Source organism: Rhinolophus sinicus, linkage group LG11 (assembly GCF_036562045.2).
Source record: "Rhinolophus sinicus isolate RSC01 linkage group LG11, ASM3656204v1, whole genome shotgun sequence".
In the NCBI taxonomy this organism is placed as follows: Eukaryota; Metazoa; Chordata; class Mammalia; order Chiroptera; family Rhinolophidae; genus Rhinolophus; species Rhinolophus sinicus.
This window is the reverse complement of record NC_133760.1, coordinates 57,904,956-57,920,855: the sequence shown is the minus strand read 5'-3', so window position 1 is coordinate 57,920,855 and position 15,900 is coordinate 57,904,956. Positions and strand designations below refer to the sequence as shown.

The 15,900-nt window shown below is 52.0% G+C and overlaps 1 long non-coding RNA gene and 1 gene segment (V, D, J or C); one reads left to right on the top strand and one right to left on the bottom strand.

Moving 5' to 3' along the window:
- Positions 1 to 15,900, bottom strand: part of LOC141567572 (uncharacterized) — a 191,047-nt gene that overhangs the window by 145,171 nt on the left and 29,976 nt on the right. The window lies entirely within an intron of this gene.
- On the top strand, positions 1,833 to 7,331 carry LOC109436619 (T-cell receptor beta chain C region). The segment is given in 6 exon segments: positions 1,833 to 1,886; positions 2,372 to 2,489; positions 5,805 to 6,197; positions 6,616 to 6,633; positions 6,788 to 6,894; positions 7,113 to 7,331. Coding segments are annotated over 6 exon segments (711 nt in total).

Genomic DNA, 15,900 nt, shown 5'->3' with positions numbered 1-15,900 from the left:
AGGCAGAAGCGTGGACAAAAGCCAACACAACATGGCTGGGTACTTCCGTGTAGTGGAGTGCAAGGTTCAGAGACTGGAGTTGTAACACGACAGCTGAGAAGGCAAGTTGGTGTACAGGTATGTCACTCTGAGGACGGACTGGTGTCCTCGCACCCAGCATGAGGCCTGGCACACAGTGTGGTCGCTAAATATGCGGACTAAATTAAGGACACGGAGCTTGGACTTTGTTCAGAAAGCAATGGGGAACTACAGAGGTTTCCACGTTGTCTGACCTGGTGCCTTACGTTGCCATCACCTGCTCTATGGAGCCTCCCCTCGCTCCTCCCACCCTGCCTGACTATAAATGTCAGTCTGTGCAGGTGGGCATGGTGAGTCCCAGAGGGGAGACCTGATGACATACTCCTCCCCAGAGTGGTACACATCCCAGGGAGGGGCCTCTCTGCCCACCCCCCACCACCACTAGCACCATGACCTTCCCCAGGCCCCTCCCCACTCTAAATGTACTCTGAGTCTGCCTTTCCCCAACCCCCTCAAACAGACCAGCCTCTGCCACCTGTGCTTCCTGCCTTTGCCCAGTGGTTGGGGGAAGGGCACCATAGGGGAGGAAACATTTTTGTATCATGATGTAGCATTGTGGCAACTGGGGGGGGGCACGATGATTCAAGTAAAGGACATGCTTTTACAAAAAGCTCTGCCTCAGAAAATAGCCCCACCCAGCCCAGGGAACACAGATCTGGGATGGGAAGAGTAGCTGGGACATATCTCTGGAGCTGGTCCCCTATGCAGTCTTGCAGGGTCCCTGACTCCGAACACCTCTGCATCTCCCTGCTCCAGACTCAACTTCCCCGAATGTCAAGGGCCAAAGCAGTAAAGTGGGATGGCCATTCATGAAACCTACCCTGTGACCAAGGACTTGCACATGTGTTGTTCATTAAGAACTCCCGACACCCCTGTGGGAAAGACATTACACCGCTTTTCAGATGAAGCAACTAAGGCCAGAGAGGTTGTAAGTAGTAGCACGAGGCAGGGTTTAGCCTGGAACACGTCCCAACTCCAGCCGAACCCCTACGGCCAATACCCCTTCCGATTTGAAGGTCACTGTACTGGCCCCAAGCCAAGCTGATTTCAACCTCTACAAACTGGGGGGACCCCATGCAGTGTCCAGATTACTATGTCCAGCTACTGTGTTTCCTCGGAAAGAAGACCTAGCCGTACCCCCAGCTCTAATGCATTTTTTGAAGCAAAAATTAATATAGACCTGGTATAACATAATTAATGTAATATCAGGTCTGATATGATATGATATGATATGACATGACATGACATGATATGATATATGGTATAATACAGGGTCTTATATTAAGTTTTGCTCCAAAAGACACATCAGAGCTGATGGTCCGACTAGGTCTTATTTTTGGGGAAACCTGGTAGTTCTGGAGGTGGGAAGAGAGAAGCCAGGAAGGAAAAGGAGGGTGAGCCCCCAGTCCGTGCCAAGGGAGGTGGGGGAGGGTAGGAATTCTTGGCAGCCCCTTCCCACTGTGCTCCTATAATGAGCAACACTTCGGGCCAGGAACGCGGCTCACGGTATTAGGTGAGATGACGGCTCCAGGTGGGAGGTAGGGTGGGGTGCTCAGCCTGACGACCCTTGACCCTTGGCCCTCCGGGGGGAGTGGGAGCTGGACCCTTTGGGCCCCTCGTCAGGGAAGGCGGGGTTTGCGCCTGGGTCCCCAGGGCTGTGCAAACACCGGACAACTGTACTTTGGGGACGGTTCCAAGCTGACTGTGCTGGGTAAGGAGGCAGCTGGGGGCCCCGGAGCGGTCCGTGGGGGCGGATGGAGAAAGCGGAGCAGCTAGCTGCCCGGCTCCGTTCGGGGCTGTGCTCAGAGGTGGGGTGGCCCCTGGGCCGGGGATCCAGGTTCTGGGTGCTGGGTGAGCGATGGAGCACCCAGGGTTGGCTGGGTACTTGGCTGAGTCCGTGACAGCAGCAGAGGGCAGCGACGGGTTTTTGTCCTGGGCCTCGGTGCTGTGAGCACAGAAACTCAGTATTTCGGCGCAGGCACCCGGCTGACCGTGCTGGGTAAGCGGGGGCGCCCGGGGGGCTGGGAGCAGCAGTGGGGACGCTACCGGACGTCGGGGGTGGCGGGGCCTGTTTTTGTGCTGTGTCCTGGTGCTGTGACCAAGACACTCAGTATTTCGGCGCGGGCACCCGCCTGACCGTGCTGGGTAAGCGTGGGCACCCGGGGGGCTGGGAGCAGCAGTGGGGACGCTCCGGGATGTCAGGGATGGCGGGCCTGTTTTTGTGCTGTGCCCTGGGGCTGTGACAGCCAAAACACGCAGTACTTCGGCCCGGGCACACGGCTGACAGTGCTAGGTAAGCGGGGACACCCGCCAGGGACTCGCAGGACGCGCGGCGGGTTTTTGTGCGGGGCTCGGGGGCCGTGACGGGGACACCCAGTACTTCGGGGGCGGCACGCGGCTCCTGGTGCTAGGTGAGCGGCGCGGGCGGCGCGGGCCGGTTTTGGTGGGGAGACCTGGGGCTGTGCTCTGCAGCCGCCGCCCTGACTTTCGGGGCCGGCAGCCGGCTGACCGTGCTCGGTGAGTGGCCGCGGGAGCCGGCAGCGGGGCGGGATGGAAGGCGGGGACGCAGGGCCCTTTCCCATCTGAGCCCCTGGTCCTGCGCTGCGCGGGAGCCGGGCTGAGACCCGCGAGCGGGACGCGGCTGCGGCGCCGCCGGGTTTGTGTGCGGAGCTGGGTCTCTGTGCTCCTATGAGCAGTTCTTCGGCCCCGGCACCAAGCTCACGGTCTTAGGTGAGATTCCGACGTCTCCCCGCCCTCCAGCCCCAGCCCTTGGGTCCCCCGAGAAAGATGCGAAGGGTTGGAGCTGGTGCGCGGTGAGTTGTCCGTCGGTGGGGTCGGCTCTGCAAGCGGGGGTAGGGGGTGGGGTACTCACGGTCCGCGAACAGGGGCGGAGGGCAGGGGGGCTTTGCGTCTCTGTTTCTGAGGTGTTTAGGGACGGGGAGAACGGCGGAGAAGAGGATTTATTAGAACGCGGAGCTACTACATTGGAGACAGGCTGGGAAGGGAAAGTCTGGGCTGGGGAAAGGGTGGGAGGCCGGCTAACCGGGGGCAGAGCTGCAGCGGCAGGAGAAAGCCGGGTGAGCGCAGAAGGCGGGCTCCCTGCTGACCCCGCTCCTGGGAGAAGTGGACGGAGGGTGCGGCTGAAAGGAGGGGGAGAAAAAGGGTGACAAACGAGTGGAAGAGCGAGGCCATGAAGATAGACAGATAAACATGAGTCAGTGAGGGAAAGCTTCAAAACAAGCCGGCCTTGTTGATTTACTGTTTAGAAATGTGGGTTTTTAATTAGATTTTAAGCCCCTGCTTGTCTCTCTTAGGTCTAAGATTCCTGAGGGCCGGGGGGGGTGTACACCACCCACTCCACCCGTGGCTGGTCCTAGAGGGGGTGCATTCACCCCCAGATTGGTCCCCCTCCCCCAGCCTGAAACCATTGTCCTCACACTAAGTATTCTACCTTCAACAGTGTGGATGGTGCAGGAAGGTCATTTGTTGTTAGACTCCTTGAGCTAGAGCCAATGGGCTCAGCTCCAGAGTGCCCAGAGGAAATGCTGGTTTCCTGTGACCAGCTGGGGTGGAGAACAGACATGACTTTAGAACCAGGTAAACCTGGGGCCCAACCCCTGCCTCTCTAACCTTGGGCAAGTGAATCTGTGAGAACCTGAGTTCCCTCTACTATAAATACCATCAACAAAGCCTACCACTTAGCATTGCTGCCAGGCTTACAAGGGAAGCCCCTTGGACAGTATCAGCCGAGGGTGGATTGCTGTGATTCAGTGCTTGCCTTGCCCACCACGCCCCTAGGTGATCCCTGGGAAGGGAAGGGAGAGGGTGAGCCCAGTGCCATAGGACAGCCAGGGTGAGGCCTGTGAATGATGGAATGGAAGGGTGGGTGTGTGAGAGAGGTGGGTCGGAAACAGGAAAGGTAAACTTCACAATTCACAAGCAGAGCAGACACAAACAAAATCTCACTAATACACACAGCTATGCCCACAGAGGCAAGCCCACCCACACCCCAGAGGGGCTCACAGACATGGAGGAACAACTGCCCTGCCCTCACCACAGGGCCGTGTAGATAGTGCTGCAGAGCGTAAGGAAGGTCCTGTTTCTGTTTGTCCTACCTACGCTTCACATCAATAAACACTGTGGGGAGCCTCTCACATGGCGCAAAGGACATCTTTAATTTCTACAATGAGGACAGAGTGTTTGCTGGGTGAGGTGTCAGAGGGGTACATCTGTAGTGTGCCTGGAGGGCTGGTGGCATCTCAGAGGCAGGGTCTTTGAGACGAGGGGGCAATGACCGGGCTCCAAGCAGAAACATTGATGGAGCCAGTACTACAGATATTAGCTGAGGTGTTACCATTTCAGGTGGGGTCAGCCAGAAAAGTCCTAGGGACATAGTAGTAGCAATTAGCAGGTAGGAGTTACAGGAATGGGGAGCTGACACGATGAGAGGCAGAACCAGCTTGAAATAAAAGGGCGGGGGGCTCTGGGTAAAAAAAGGATTGAACTTCAAAATGGTGACAACAGCCATTAAACCAAGTGTGTGGCCCTTCTAAATGTAGGGTCCTGTGTGACCTATGGGTGTGACCTACACTTTCAGAGAAATGTGTCAGGAGAGCGTTTTTCTCCATCTTCCAGGCTAACCTAGTCTCATAAAAATGAGATTTCTTCATGGTAACAGAATTGCTCAGAAGCAAACAAAATGAATGGGAAGCACAGAACAGGATAAAATGAATGGAGAACGGGCCCAGAAGAAATGAGCCAGCCAACAGAAAGGCTACAGGGATATTACCAAGAATGCCTTCACCTTTAGCCCTTCAAGATGCTGCAGAAAGGCTTAGCACAAATATTGTATCATGACAACTAGCAGCGAGATGCTGCTCTGGGGTCTCAGGTGCTTCTGTGGGAAGCTTGCTGGTGGGGAAAGGTGTGACATTGGGAAACAAAGGGGCAGAGAAAGTTGAAAAAGCTCTGAATTTGACATAAGAGGTGATTGCCCTCTGTCAGAGCTGAGGAAACCCTGGGGGTACCTGGAGGCAGAGGAATGGCTAGGATGATTCCATGAACCACCAAAAAGGCAGGCAACCTCACATTCTCACGAGCACACTGACACAAAAGGGTGCCCTCACCTGAGTGCACAAAAATATGCCATTGTATGCTGTCACCTGAAGACAACCCCAGCCCAAAAATGACCGCCTCATCCCCAACTCCCCTTCACTCCTCACCCTTTAGATTCAGATACAAATAATCCTGCTGAGGACAGGGGTTTTCTGAAACCTTACATCACGTAATCTCCCTACCCACTCTGCATACCCTTGTGATTCTCCCTTTAGAGCAGGAAAAACGATGCAGAGAAATTTTAGTCCTAAAGTCACATTTGTGAGCAAAGCCAGTTTTCAGATTTGGATCCTGTTATCCTGATTCCAATTTAGTGACCCATTTAAATTACTGCTTAATATGGTGAGAAGTAGACAGGTAAGTTTTTATTGCTGGAGAAGAAATCAAATGACATATTGAAAATATTAGGCACTGCCATTCCTATTACCACCTTAGGGGGGTGGAGAGACAGTAGATGGTGACCCCCAAACAAGCAGGACTTACTACATAATTTTGCTTTATGATGACCCCCTTCTCGGCACACACGTGTGCACGCACACACCAACACACAGCCCCTACCAAACCCAGACGGCTCTCAGACCAAGCCTGCTCCCCGCCCCCTTCCCTTGCAGAGGACCTGAGCGAGGTGAAACTACCCAAGGTCACTGTGTTCGACCCGTCCGAAGCAGAGATCAAGGAGAAGCAGAAGGCCACCCTCGTGTGCCTGGCCACTGGCTTCTACCCCGACCACGTGGAGCTGAGCTGGTGGGTGAACGGGAAGGAGGTCCGGAGTGGGGTCGGCACGGACCCTCAGCCCTACAAGGAGTACCCCGACCAGAAAACCTCCAGCTACCGTCTCAGCAGCCGGCTGAGGGTCTCTGCCTCCTTCTGGCACAACCCCCGCAACCACTTCCGCTGCCAAGTCCACTTCCACGGGCTCGAGGAGAAAGACCGGAAAAACTGGACTCTGACCCGCTCCTTCCCCGCCACCCAGAACATCAGTGCCGAGACCCAGGGCAGAGCAGGTGAGCGGGGCCTGGGAGGGTCAGGAAGGCGTGAGGCAGACCAGACGGTGAGGGCGCTCCAAGGAGAAGACTAGAAAGACCAGGTCCAGGACAGAGGGGAGGGTGCGGGAAGACGAGGGCCCACCATGCAGGAGAACAGGGCACCTGGGGCTAGTTTCTCCTCCCCAGGGCCTCTGCCCAGCACAGCCTTGCAGCTGGGCCCCTTCCTGCTGGCCTGGGCGGCCGGGCGGCTGCGTGCTGTGGCCCCATCATCCCCTTCCTCGCTGCCAGGGCCCATGAACTGCAAGGGTGCTGTGGCCCCGCTGGCACAACAGGAGGCAGACGGGGCGAGGTGTCCTCACGTCTGGGCCTGAAGTCTGTGCTGACGACAGGCTGACCTGTTTCATCTGCTCATCCATTTCCCTCCTTTTTCTTTCAGAGTGTGGCATCTCCTCAGGTAAGGGACCCTCGCCTTCTTCTCTCCATCTCCCACGGTCTTTGCTCCGGACCCAGAGACCAGAGAACCCACCCACCTGGGGAGGGGATGGGGTGTGTGGAGGCCGGAGATACCTGCCCACAGGTACCTAGCTGCTCTCCCTTCCTGCCAATAGCATCGTATAATCAAGGAGTCCTGTCTGCCACCATCCTGTATGAGATCCTGCTGGGGAAGGCCACCCTGTATGCAGTGCTGGTCAGTGCCCTCGTGCTGATGGCCATGGTAAGGGGACAGGAGGACGGCGGGGGGGACTAGGCTTGTTGGAGGGAGACAGTGGAACATCATACATGGGGGGATCTCAGAGGCTGGCCTCAGCCGTCATATACCCTTCCACCTCAGGGAACTAGTAACGGGACTATAGAGGCACAGAATCGGCCTCGTCTGACCCACTCCTACTGTTCATGGCCCTTGGGACCCTGACAATGTCCTCACTTCCACAGGTCAAGAAAAAGGATTCCTGAGGCCAGCTCCAAAGTGTATCCTGAGTCGTTCTCCATCCTCCTTTATGTGCTTCCAACCTATGCTCCTAAAGAAGTATCTCTCTCCCCATCTTACCTCCTTCCTACACTACTTTTTGTCCCTTCTCTCTGCTGCTCTGCAGACTGCACTCCTTAAGCCTCATCTGAAATAGACTAAAGCAATAAAGATGTCATACTGGGCCTGCTTGTGTCTCAGGGTGTCTGTGGAGATCTGCCCTTCGAAGACTGACCTCTGCTTTGGGGAAAGCACCAGCGCTTGGTCATGTGTAGTGACTGACCTTCTGCCTTGACAAGGCCTTCTTCCTCCTGTTCATCCTGAGGGAGGGTGGAGTCCATTGTCTATACCCAGGCATCCTGGGCCCCCCATGTGCAGGTGGGCTCTGGTAAACCTACACAAGGATGAGCGTAGGTGAACCAGAACCCCCACCTCAGCACAGGGCCGAGGACAGGACACACCTGTGGGTTACAATGCTCACGTCTCACTTCCAGATTCAAGTGGCATTTCTTATGCGTTAGGGTTTTATCTGTGTCTATTCTTAACACCTCCATCTTATCTTGTTTTGGGGTTTCAGTGTAAGGTGTAGTTCTACTCTGCACATCCAGGTTAGAATCCTAAAGAAGGCACAGAGTTGAAAATAACTGACATGGGAAGCCTGAAGACGTCCCAGAGGCCGGGAACATGGCGTCAGGCCCTGGGGAAGGACTACGGAAGGGAAGCAGTGGCCAGTGGGGGATGAGGTGTTTCACTCAAGCAGCCCTTCCGACAGGCACCTTTATTTGATGGGATGGAGACCAGGCCACCCCAAAGGCAGCATGTTGAATACACTCACTTGGGCAGAGCCAGGCGGCTTACTCAGGTCAACTCTGCATTCATTGTGATAGAACAGTGTACTGGGGGAGGGGAGGGAGGCAATTAGAGGGAAGAAGGTCTAGATGGGGGGAGAGAAGCCTCAATTACTTGAGGCAGAATGTCAGGGTGAGAAGGACGTCGGAAAGCTGAGAAAGCGTGGGGAAGATGGCGTCCCTTATTGATGGTTTGCTTTGTTCCAGACTTGGGGTTTGGCACTGAAAGACCTGAGTATCCAGGAACTGGAAATGAAGGGGTTCTCTTGACCAGCTCACACAGGCCAGGAAAGGATGTGGCCCAGGGCAGGGGTGGCCTAAAAAATGATCACAAGCTTATAACCTCCAATTAGTCATAATTATCTCTAGATTTCTCTAACTGCAGTACAATTTTTTATTTGTTATTGCTGCTGCTTATTTTTGTTATGACTAAAAATGTCCCAAAACAAAGGAGACAGAGTTTAGGCCCCAGACCAGCACCCACAAAGGCAGCATCTCCCCTTCTTTACATATGTGTGGTGGTTCCTCACAAGGGGAGGGCGGGGAGATGAGCAGCTGAAGGGACAGTAAATGCTTCAGAGAGAACAGGGTGTTGGGTGGGCCAGAATGGACTGGGACAGGGAGGTTGAGTGACAAAGCTGTTGGCGGGCAGAGGTTTGGGGGGACAGGATGTTGAGGGACAGGTGCTTGTGCGAGCAGAGCCCTGAGGAGGAAGCTGAGTAGAAGTAGGTCAAAGATCAAGGTGGGGGTGGGGAGAGGAGGGTTACCCTCACAGAAGAGAAAAGGGGTCTGTGGGCTTGCTGATGGCTATCTTTGGGGTTCTGAAAGTAGAGGCATTCGCAGGTGGGAGGATGTGGAAGGAGTTGCTGGTCGGCACCTGGTGTTTGCCAAGGTGAGGAAGGAAGGAATGTCCTCTGCAGGACGAATGACTCGACAGGAGGCATGATAGAGATGGAGAATCTTACAAACCCCATCTGGTCCCCACCCAACGCCCCACTTGACCCAGGGAGTGCCCCTCTACCCAAATCTCTACAGCCATTTCCTTGTCTTTCAGACAACACCAGCCCCAACATTCAATTCACAGGCACTGGGAAGTTAATCTCTTCTTCCTCTGCCTCTTTTTCTAGAATCTAAGTGGATCCTTCTGGACCAATTCTGGGCATCCCGTCCATGCTTCCTCAGGTGAAACTGAGCAAGGATGGGTTAGAAGTAGAGTAATTGTGTTGTTTATTGTACAAAGGGGGATACTGTTGAGAGTGAAAACGGGATGCTGGGGCAAGAGGAATAAATCAGGACCATCCTCACAAGCCAGGACACACAGCCACTGCAGTTAGAGGCCCTGAGGGGGTTCTGGGTCTCGAAGTATTCCTGCAATGAAGGACATGAAAACAATTCCTCATCAATTTGGGCCTGTCAAGCTTCATCCCATTAAGGAAATCTGTGGGCCGCATGGAGTCCAGGGACAGACTCCCCAATGCAGTGCAGGGACAGACTTCCCAAGTGACACCAATGCAGACTTCCCAAGTGACACCAGTGACAAAGCATGCTTATTGACTGAAGGGACTTAGAAGTCAAGTACCTCTAGAAGAATGCCTGGGGTCCCCCAAGTTCTCACTATTTCATGGCACAGCAGCACTCACCATGGGTAGCACCCCAAGAGAGGAATCTGAACTTTGTGAACTTTAGAGACTTATTCAGACATTAGGAGGAGAAAGAAGGCATCCAACCGGTCATGTAATACTAGGAATTTCCTGATTGGGGAATGGGATTCCTGTGGGGCGGGGCTAGACAAGCCAATGTCATTAGCCCAGAAGAAAAATTTTCCTATCAGCACCAGTACCCACAGACCCGCAACCCTTTGTTCTGTACCAGGCTTCACAAGGCTGGGCCATGGGGATGGTGGGTAGAGGAGATTGGGACCATCCAGAAACGAAGACTTTTTCTCCCTTACATAAGTGATTACAGAAGAGTGATGGAAAGAAAGAAAAAAAAGGATTTTGGAACAAGAGAGGATGAGATAAAAGCCATGGATCCTGACGGAGACTAATATCTCCATTTCCTGCCTTAAGCCATTTCCCCATTTTTCTTCTTCCATAGTGAGGGGCAGCCTGAGTGACGTCAGCCCCTAGCAGTCTGTGTGACACACAGCCCCAATGTCCCATAGAGGAGAAACTTCACGAGGTCGATCTTCGGGGTGGATGTGGGAAGGGAGAACTGGTACTGGCAGCCTCTCTTGAAGCTATATGTGTACAAGAAAAGCATGCTTATACCTCATGTATTACACTTGGGGATGTTAGGAGACGCAGGTAGAGATCACAGCAATGGCTAAAAACCCCAGGTCCGGTCTTAGCATTGCCACTCACATATGGATGAATGTGTTGTCTGCAAACCCACTGACCTCTTAAGCTTTCAGCACCCAGTTTCCTTTACCATGTTCATGGAAATTACCCGATGTCCATAAGAGAAGACTCACAGTACAGAAGGCCACCAAGCGTGGGCATTTACAATTCATTCCCATTACTTGTGGCAGACTCCCACGGTTTCCAGAAAGGTGACTTCTGGGCCTTGGCACCCCATAATATGAAACATTATCCATCCCATCTGGGCCCCAAACACAAAGCATTCTCTGCCTCAGTCTACGGTGGGATATTTCCCCCTCCCCTCTTGAGGACTTTCTTTTCCTGTGCTGTGCTTATGGGTCCTTCACACACTTTGCCTCTCTGCCTCTCTTTATGGGTTATTGTGACAGCATTTGATTGTGCCCTGAATCACCTCCCTCCAACAGACGACACATTCTCTGCTCACCACAGCCCTTTCCCTCAGTCCCAACTACGTGTCTTTCTCCTCCATTTCCATCCATTGTCTTTCCCTCTGTTGCACTTGGGCTCCTGGAGGGTTTCTTGGGGAAGATGGGGTCCCAGAGATAAGTGAATGGACCTGTACGTCAGCAAGAAGGGCCCGAAAATGAGCCCACAGCTGTGCCTCTTTCCTCAGAAGTTTCAGCAGCTTGCTCTAACTTAGCTCAGCTGTTCTGTGAGTGTGAGGGGTGGTCTTGACAGGAAGACTGCATTCCGGGGCTTCCCATGGACCCAGCTCCCCACCACATCCTGACCAGATTGCTGATATAGGAAGTGGCTTTTACAGTAGTGACTTGAGGGTAATCCTGGGTATGACCCGTCTTGTCCAAGTTCTAGCTCACTTCAGCAATGACTACTTGGCCTTCTATACCCTCACTCCCATGGTGGGGCCAGATCTTGACCGGATCTTGGTCTCATAGATGCTCTGGGTGGTAAAGAAGCATAAATGGTGGAGTCTCCAACACCTTCCCCTTCCCCAGTTATGCTTGGCCTGTCCTGGGTCAGAACTCTTTGACTTGTCTGGGTCGGTCATCACTGGACAGCTCTGTGAAGATTTTGTCCTAATTGGGTATCCATAAAACTCTTTGTAACGTCCCTCATTAGTCATAATTATATTCCTAGGAGAGTCCTTCCCAAGACAGCTAGCATGGCCTCCGCCAGCCAAGAGTCCACAAATCTATGAGAGGCAGAATAAGCAGAAGGTTTAGAAGCTTGAGTTTGCCGAACGGAAAAAAGCATGCAGTGGATAGGTGAGGACATTATGATAACATAACAAAGAATGTGGACTTTAAAGGCAAAGAGACCTAGGTTCAAGCCTTAGCTCCACCACTTATCAGCTATATGACCTTGAGCAAGTGACCACCGATGAGACTCAGCTTTCCTTCCTATAAAATGGGCTCCATCGCAACCACAATTTCATAAGATGGTTTCACCTTATTCAATCCACACAACACGTAAAGCTGTTATCACAGCATTAGTGAATATCAGCTGCTATTATAATAATTAGTATTAGCCTAAAGATATTTTTTCAGACTAAACATGTCCAGTTTTTTTTGTCTCATATGGCACAATTTTGAGCACTTCCTGCTCCCCATAGGCCAGCTACTCTCTTCTGCAAACACTTACATTTATTTTTACCCTCCTATCTTTCCAAAAGTGTGCTGTCCAGACCAGGACACTCCGACCTACGGAGAAGAAAAAGGGAGTTTCACCTTCTCAATCACATCCATCAGGACAACTTTTCAACGTTTGTACCAACATCACCCCACTGACTCACAGAGTTCACTTTTTACTCCAACCCTGGTCTTTTTCACATGTCTGCAATGTGTTTAATATGTGAGCCACTTCCCCTTCCTGTGTCCAGACAGTTGGTTTTTTTCTCTTTTTTTGGAGGGTGAGGTGGGCAGGGAGTGTGCATTTCATTTTATCGTATTTCTTCAGCGCATCTCTGCGACCTACCTCGTTTCTGCAGGATTCTGATTCTGTAGTTCATCATATTTACCCCTCCATCCTCAGGCCACATCGGATATGTCCATTGTGCCTTATTTATTCTCACAGATAAAATTCATAGCAAGATCTCAGCTCAACACAAAGCCCATGTTCCCTACGCTCAGAGACCCAGGAGCTGCTGAAACACGCAGAATGGCTTCTGGCCCTTCTCTGTCCACAGCTACACGGCCCTGGACAACTCATTTTTCTTCTCTGGGCCTCTCTAGCCTCCTTTGTGAAGTGAGGAGGTTGGGAAAAGTGACCTCTAAGGCATGGTGCAGGCCTGCTCTTCAGATTCAGTGATTCAAAATCTAAAGGCCCAAATCACTATGACAAAAGCCACTGGGAATCCAAGCTCGTCCCAGCTGCAAATCACTGACACCTATGACACAGCCTCAGCAGTGGCCATGCTGTCAGGGGGACAGTGCTGAACCGGATGCCAGAGTTAACAAGAGGCACGCAGAGGCCTGATACTGGTTCCCTGGCCCTCCTCCAGGAAAGAGGTCCAGGGCCATGAATGAGGAGACAAAAACTGGGTTTAAAGAAGAGTGGCCTTGAATCAAAGGCCAAGAAGTAAGGAGCTGCACGTCAGGGTGTTTTAGGAGACAGCTGGGGAAGGGATAGGGGCATCTGAGCCCAGCGCTGGCTGCCGGGCGGTTTATCTCTGAGTAACATCAGCACAAGGGATAACAGCCACCCACCTGCCCCCAGCGCCATCTCGGGGACTCACAACAGGATGTGGTTTGATATTTACCAGGTCCTGCCTCTGGGTCCCTGTGAAACTCCCGCCCCCCACCCACCTTCTGAGCACGACCAGAACCACATCACCACATCCTGCCCCAACCTCTTCCTGCTGCTTCCTACCTGGGCCTCTGGTGAGCACCCTGGTAATGGAACTAGAACGACAAAGGGGAGAGGAGAGGGTCTCTGGAGAGCGATCTGGGCACCTCAGCTCCATGTGCAAACCACCCTCCCCCTCAACTTAACTTCTACACCTGCTGGAGGTCACATCCAACATCAGAGGCGTGCAGCGGCACCTTGGAGATTGTGAGGAATTGAAAACAGCTGCAGTAACTGCTCTGACCCAGTTGGGGTCCCTTCTGCCCCCACATCACTCAGGCAGCTCCCTAGTCCCACCTGTACCCTAAACGCCCTTCCACATCCCCACACTTACCCTCCCACTTCCTTCCACTCATCTAATTAGGGGCACTAATGAGTCACAGAAAAGGGGGCCCTAGATAATCAACAGACTGGAAAACGAACAGTCCCTGGCTGTGCGAGCTGGATCTCTGCTGTGTTGACTGGGTTTCTCTGAGCGTCACTCACACACACACACACACACACACACACACACACCCCACTGCTAAGACCTGTGAGGTCTGTGTAATGAATATGTTCTCTGCCATCGGGGTAAGAGGAGGACGGAGACACAATGCAGGAGAGAATGGAAAACCAGAGAGGCAGGACACCCCAAAGGAGGGAGCAGGGAGTAACAGGATATAAAATAGGCCAAGCTTACAATCCCAGTAAAATTATAAAGTAGCCCAGTTTTAGTGTCACCCGCTTCCTGGCCCTGGGTATTTCCATGTTTCTCGAGCAGTCCAGCGGCCCCAAGAGTTTTAAAGATTTACTACATAGTTTAATATTTAATTTTTAAAAATCAGTCTTTCTTTTGGGTAATGAAAATATCTGGTAAACTTAAGGAGAGAAAAATAATGTCTATGTGTTGGAAATCAGACTCAGTCATAGGGTTTTATAACATAAACCCCATCTTATTTAATACGCTTCCCACCCCAATAAGAGAAGGTTGACAGGCGGGAGAAATGAGGCCTAGAGAGATTAGATAATTAGCCCAAGGTCATAACAACAAGTCAGTTTAGACTGGAAAACCAAGTGCCTTAAAAATATAGAGACAGCAGAAAGATCAGTGGTGGCCAGGGTTTCCAGGGAAAGAGGAGATAAATTAGCAGATGATGCTCAGGAGATTTGGGGTGGTGAAACTATTCTGTGACACTGTGATTGTGAGGACAAGACATGATATATTTGTGAAAAGCCATAGCAATGCACAACGGAGTAAACTTTAATATCAACCATGGACTTTAGCTCGTAATAATATATCAATGTCAGTTCATTAACAGTCGCAAACACAGCATACCAATATCAGATGTTAACAGTAAGGGAGGCCGAGGGAGGAAAGGGACATAGGTGAGAAATTTCTCTCTTGTCCACTTGTCACGCAGGGTGTCATGTGGGGTCTCAGCTCTGGCTCCCCGCGTCAGAACATAGGATATGGCAAGGCCAAAAAGGAACACCCACGGAGCCATAGATAGGGGAGTCATACCACTATATTCTCGCTGGCGGCAGGGTTGGAGACACAGGAAGCAGGAGCCACACAATCTGCAACCTGCAGTCCACTTTTCTGCCAAACAACCTCACTTGCTAACTGCAATCTCTGCTTGCTAGCTCAGCCATGGCAGTTATAACGTCTAATGTCTAACCGGTAACAGTCGATGGCCGACTAGTCACAGCTGATGGCCATCTACTACCGGAGCCAGCACCTTTCCACGTGAGGCCAAGGGCCTGGAAACTGCACTCCTGGCTCTGTCCCCACACCACTCCATTTCCATGTTACTCTAAGACTGTTCTAAACAGTCTACTAACTAAAAGTATTCTGACAGCACTATTTCAGGGAGGGATCTATTTCTGCTAATCTTCAAAAATCAGTTGCTAGCCAAACATTAGCTTGAGATGTGGCTTACTGCTACATGAGTTGTGCATGTCCCTTTATGTCTATGGCCGTAGCACTACTGATTGGTTTAGTAAACAAAATTTTAAAAACCACAGCAAACCAAGTGCCTTGATTCCATCATGTTGTGACCCTGCCCGGCACCATCTTGAATGTACATATTTCATTTTTCTTTTTAACCCCTGTGATGGCTCTGAATGCCCAGCACGTAAGAGCTGCTTAATACACAGCTGATCCGGAAGGGGCGGTAGGAACCCTTGCGTGCTATTAAACACCGCCTTGATCACTTTGTGCCTCTGTCTCAGACTCTCCTCTGCAGATTCAATGATACTGAAAATAAACAAGTCTGAATGGTCCCAGATGAAGCGATGCCAGGAACAGAGTATTTTAAGGCTTCTTGTGCCCCCTCGTGGAGCAGACGGAACATTAGAAAAGAAAACCCTTTTAAGGATAAAGAGGACAAGGGACTGAGGGATGAGGAAGGAGGCTCGGTTGCCAAGGTAACCACGGCATTCCCTTCCCAGCCATCCCCAGAAGCCTTCGTCTCTCCTTTGTTCCCATCCAAGTAATCTCTCCTTTTTTAGGGTTTTGCCATTGCACTGGCAAGCCCTTTCTCTTTCCTGTCTCTCAGATCTCTTTGATCACCATCTGCTTCTCTGCCCTCTCTTCTGCTACAGGGGGAGGGATGAGAAACAGTAGAACAGGAATAAAAACAAACAAAAACCTAAAATTCAAAACAATAATCAAAATCCCTAAGTGGATGTTTCTGATACTAAGAGAAGCACACTTCTGCCCCCACAGAACAGTCCACCAA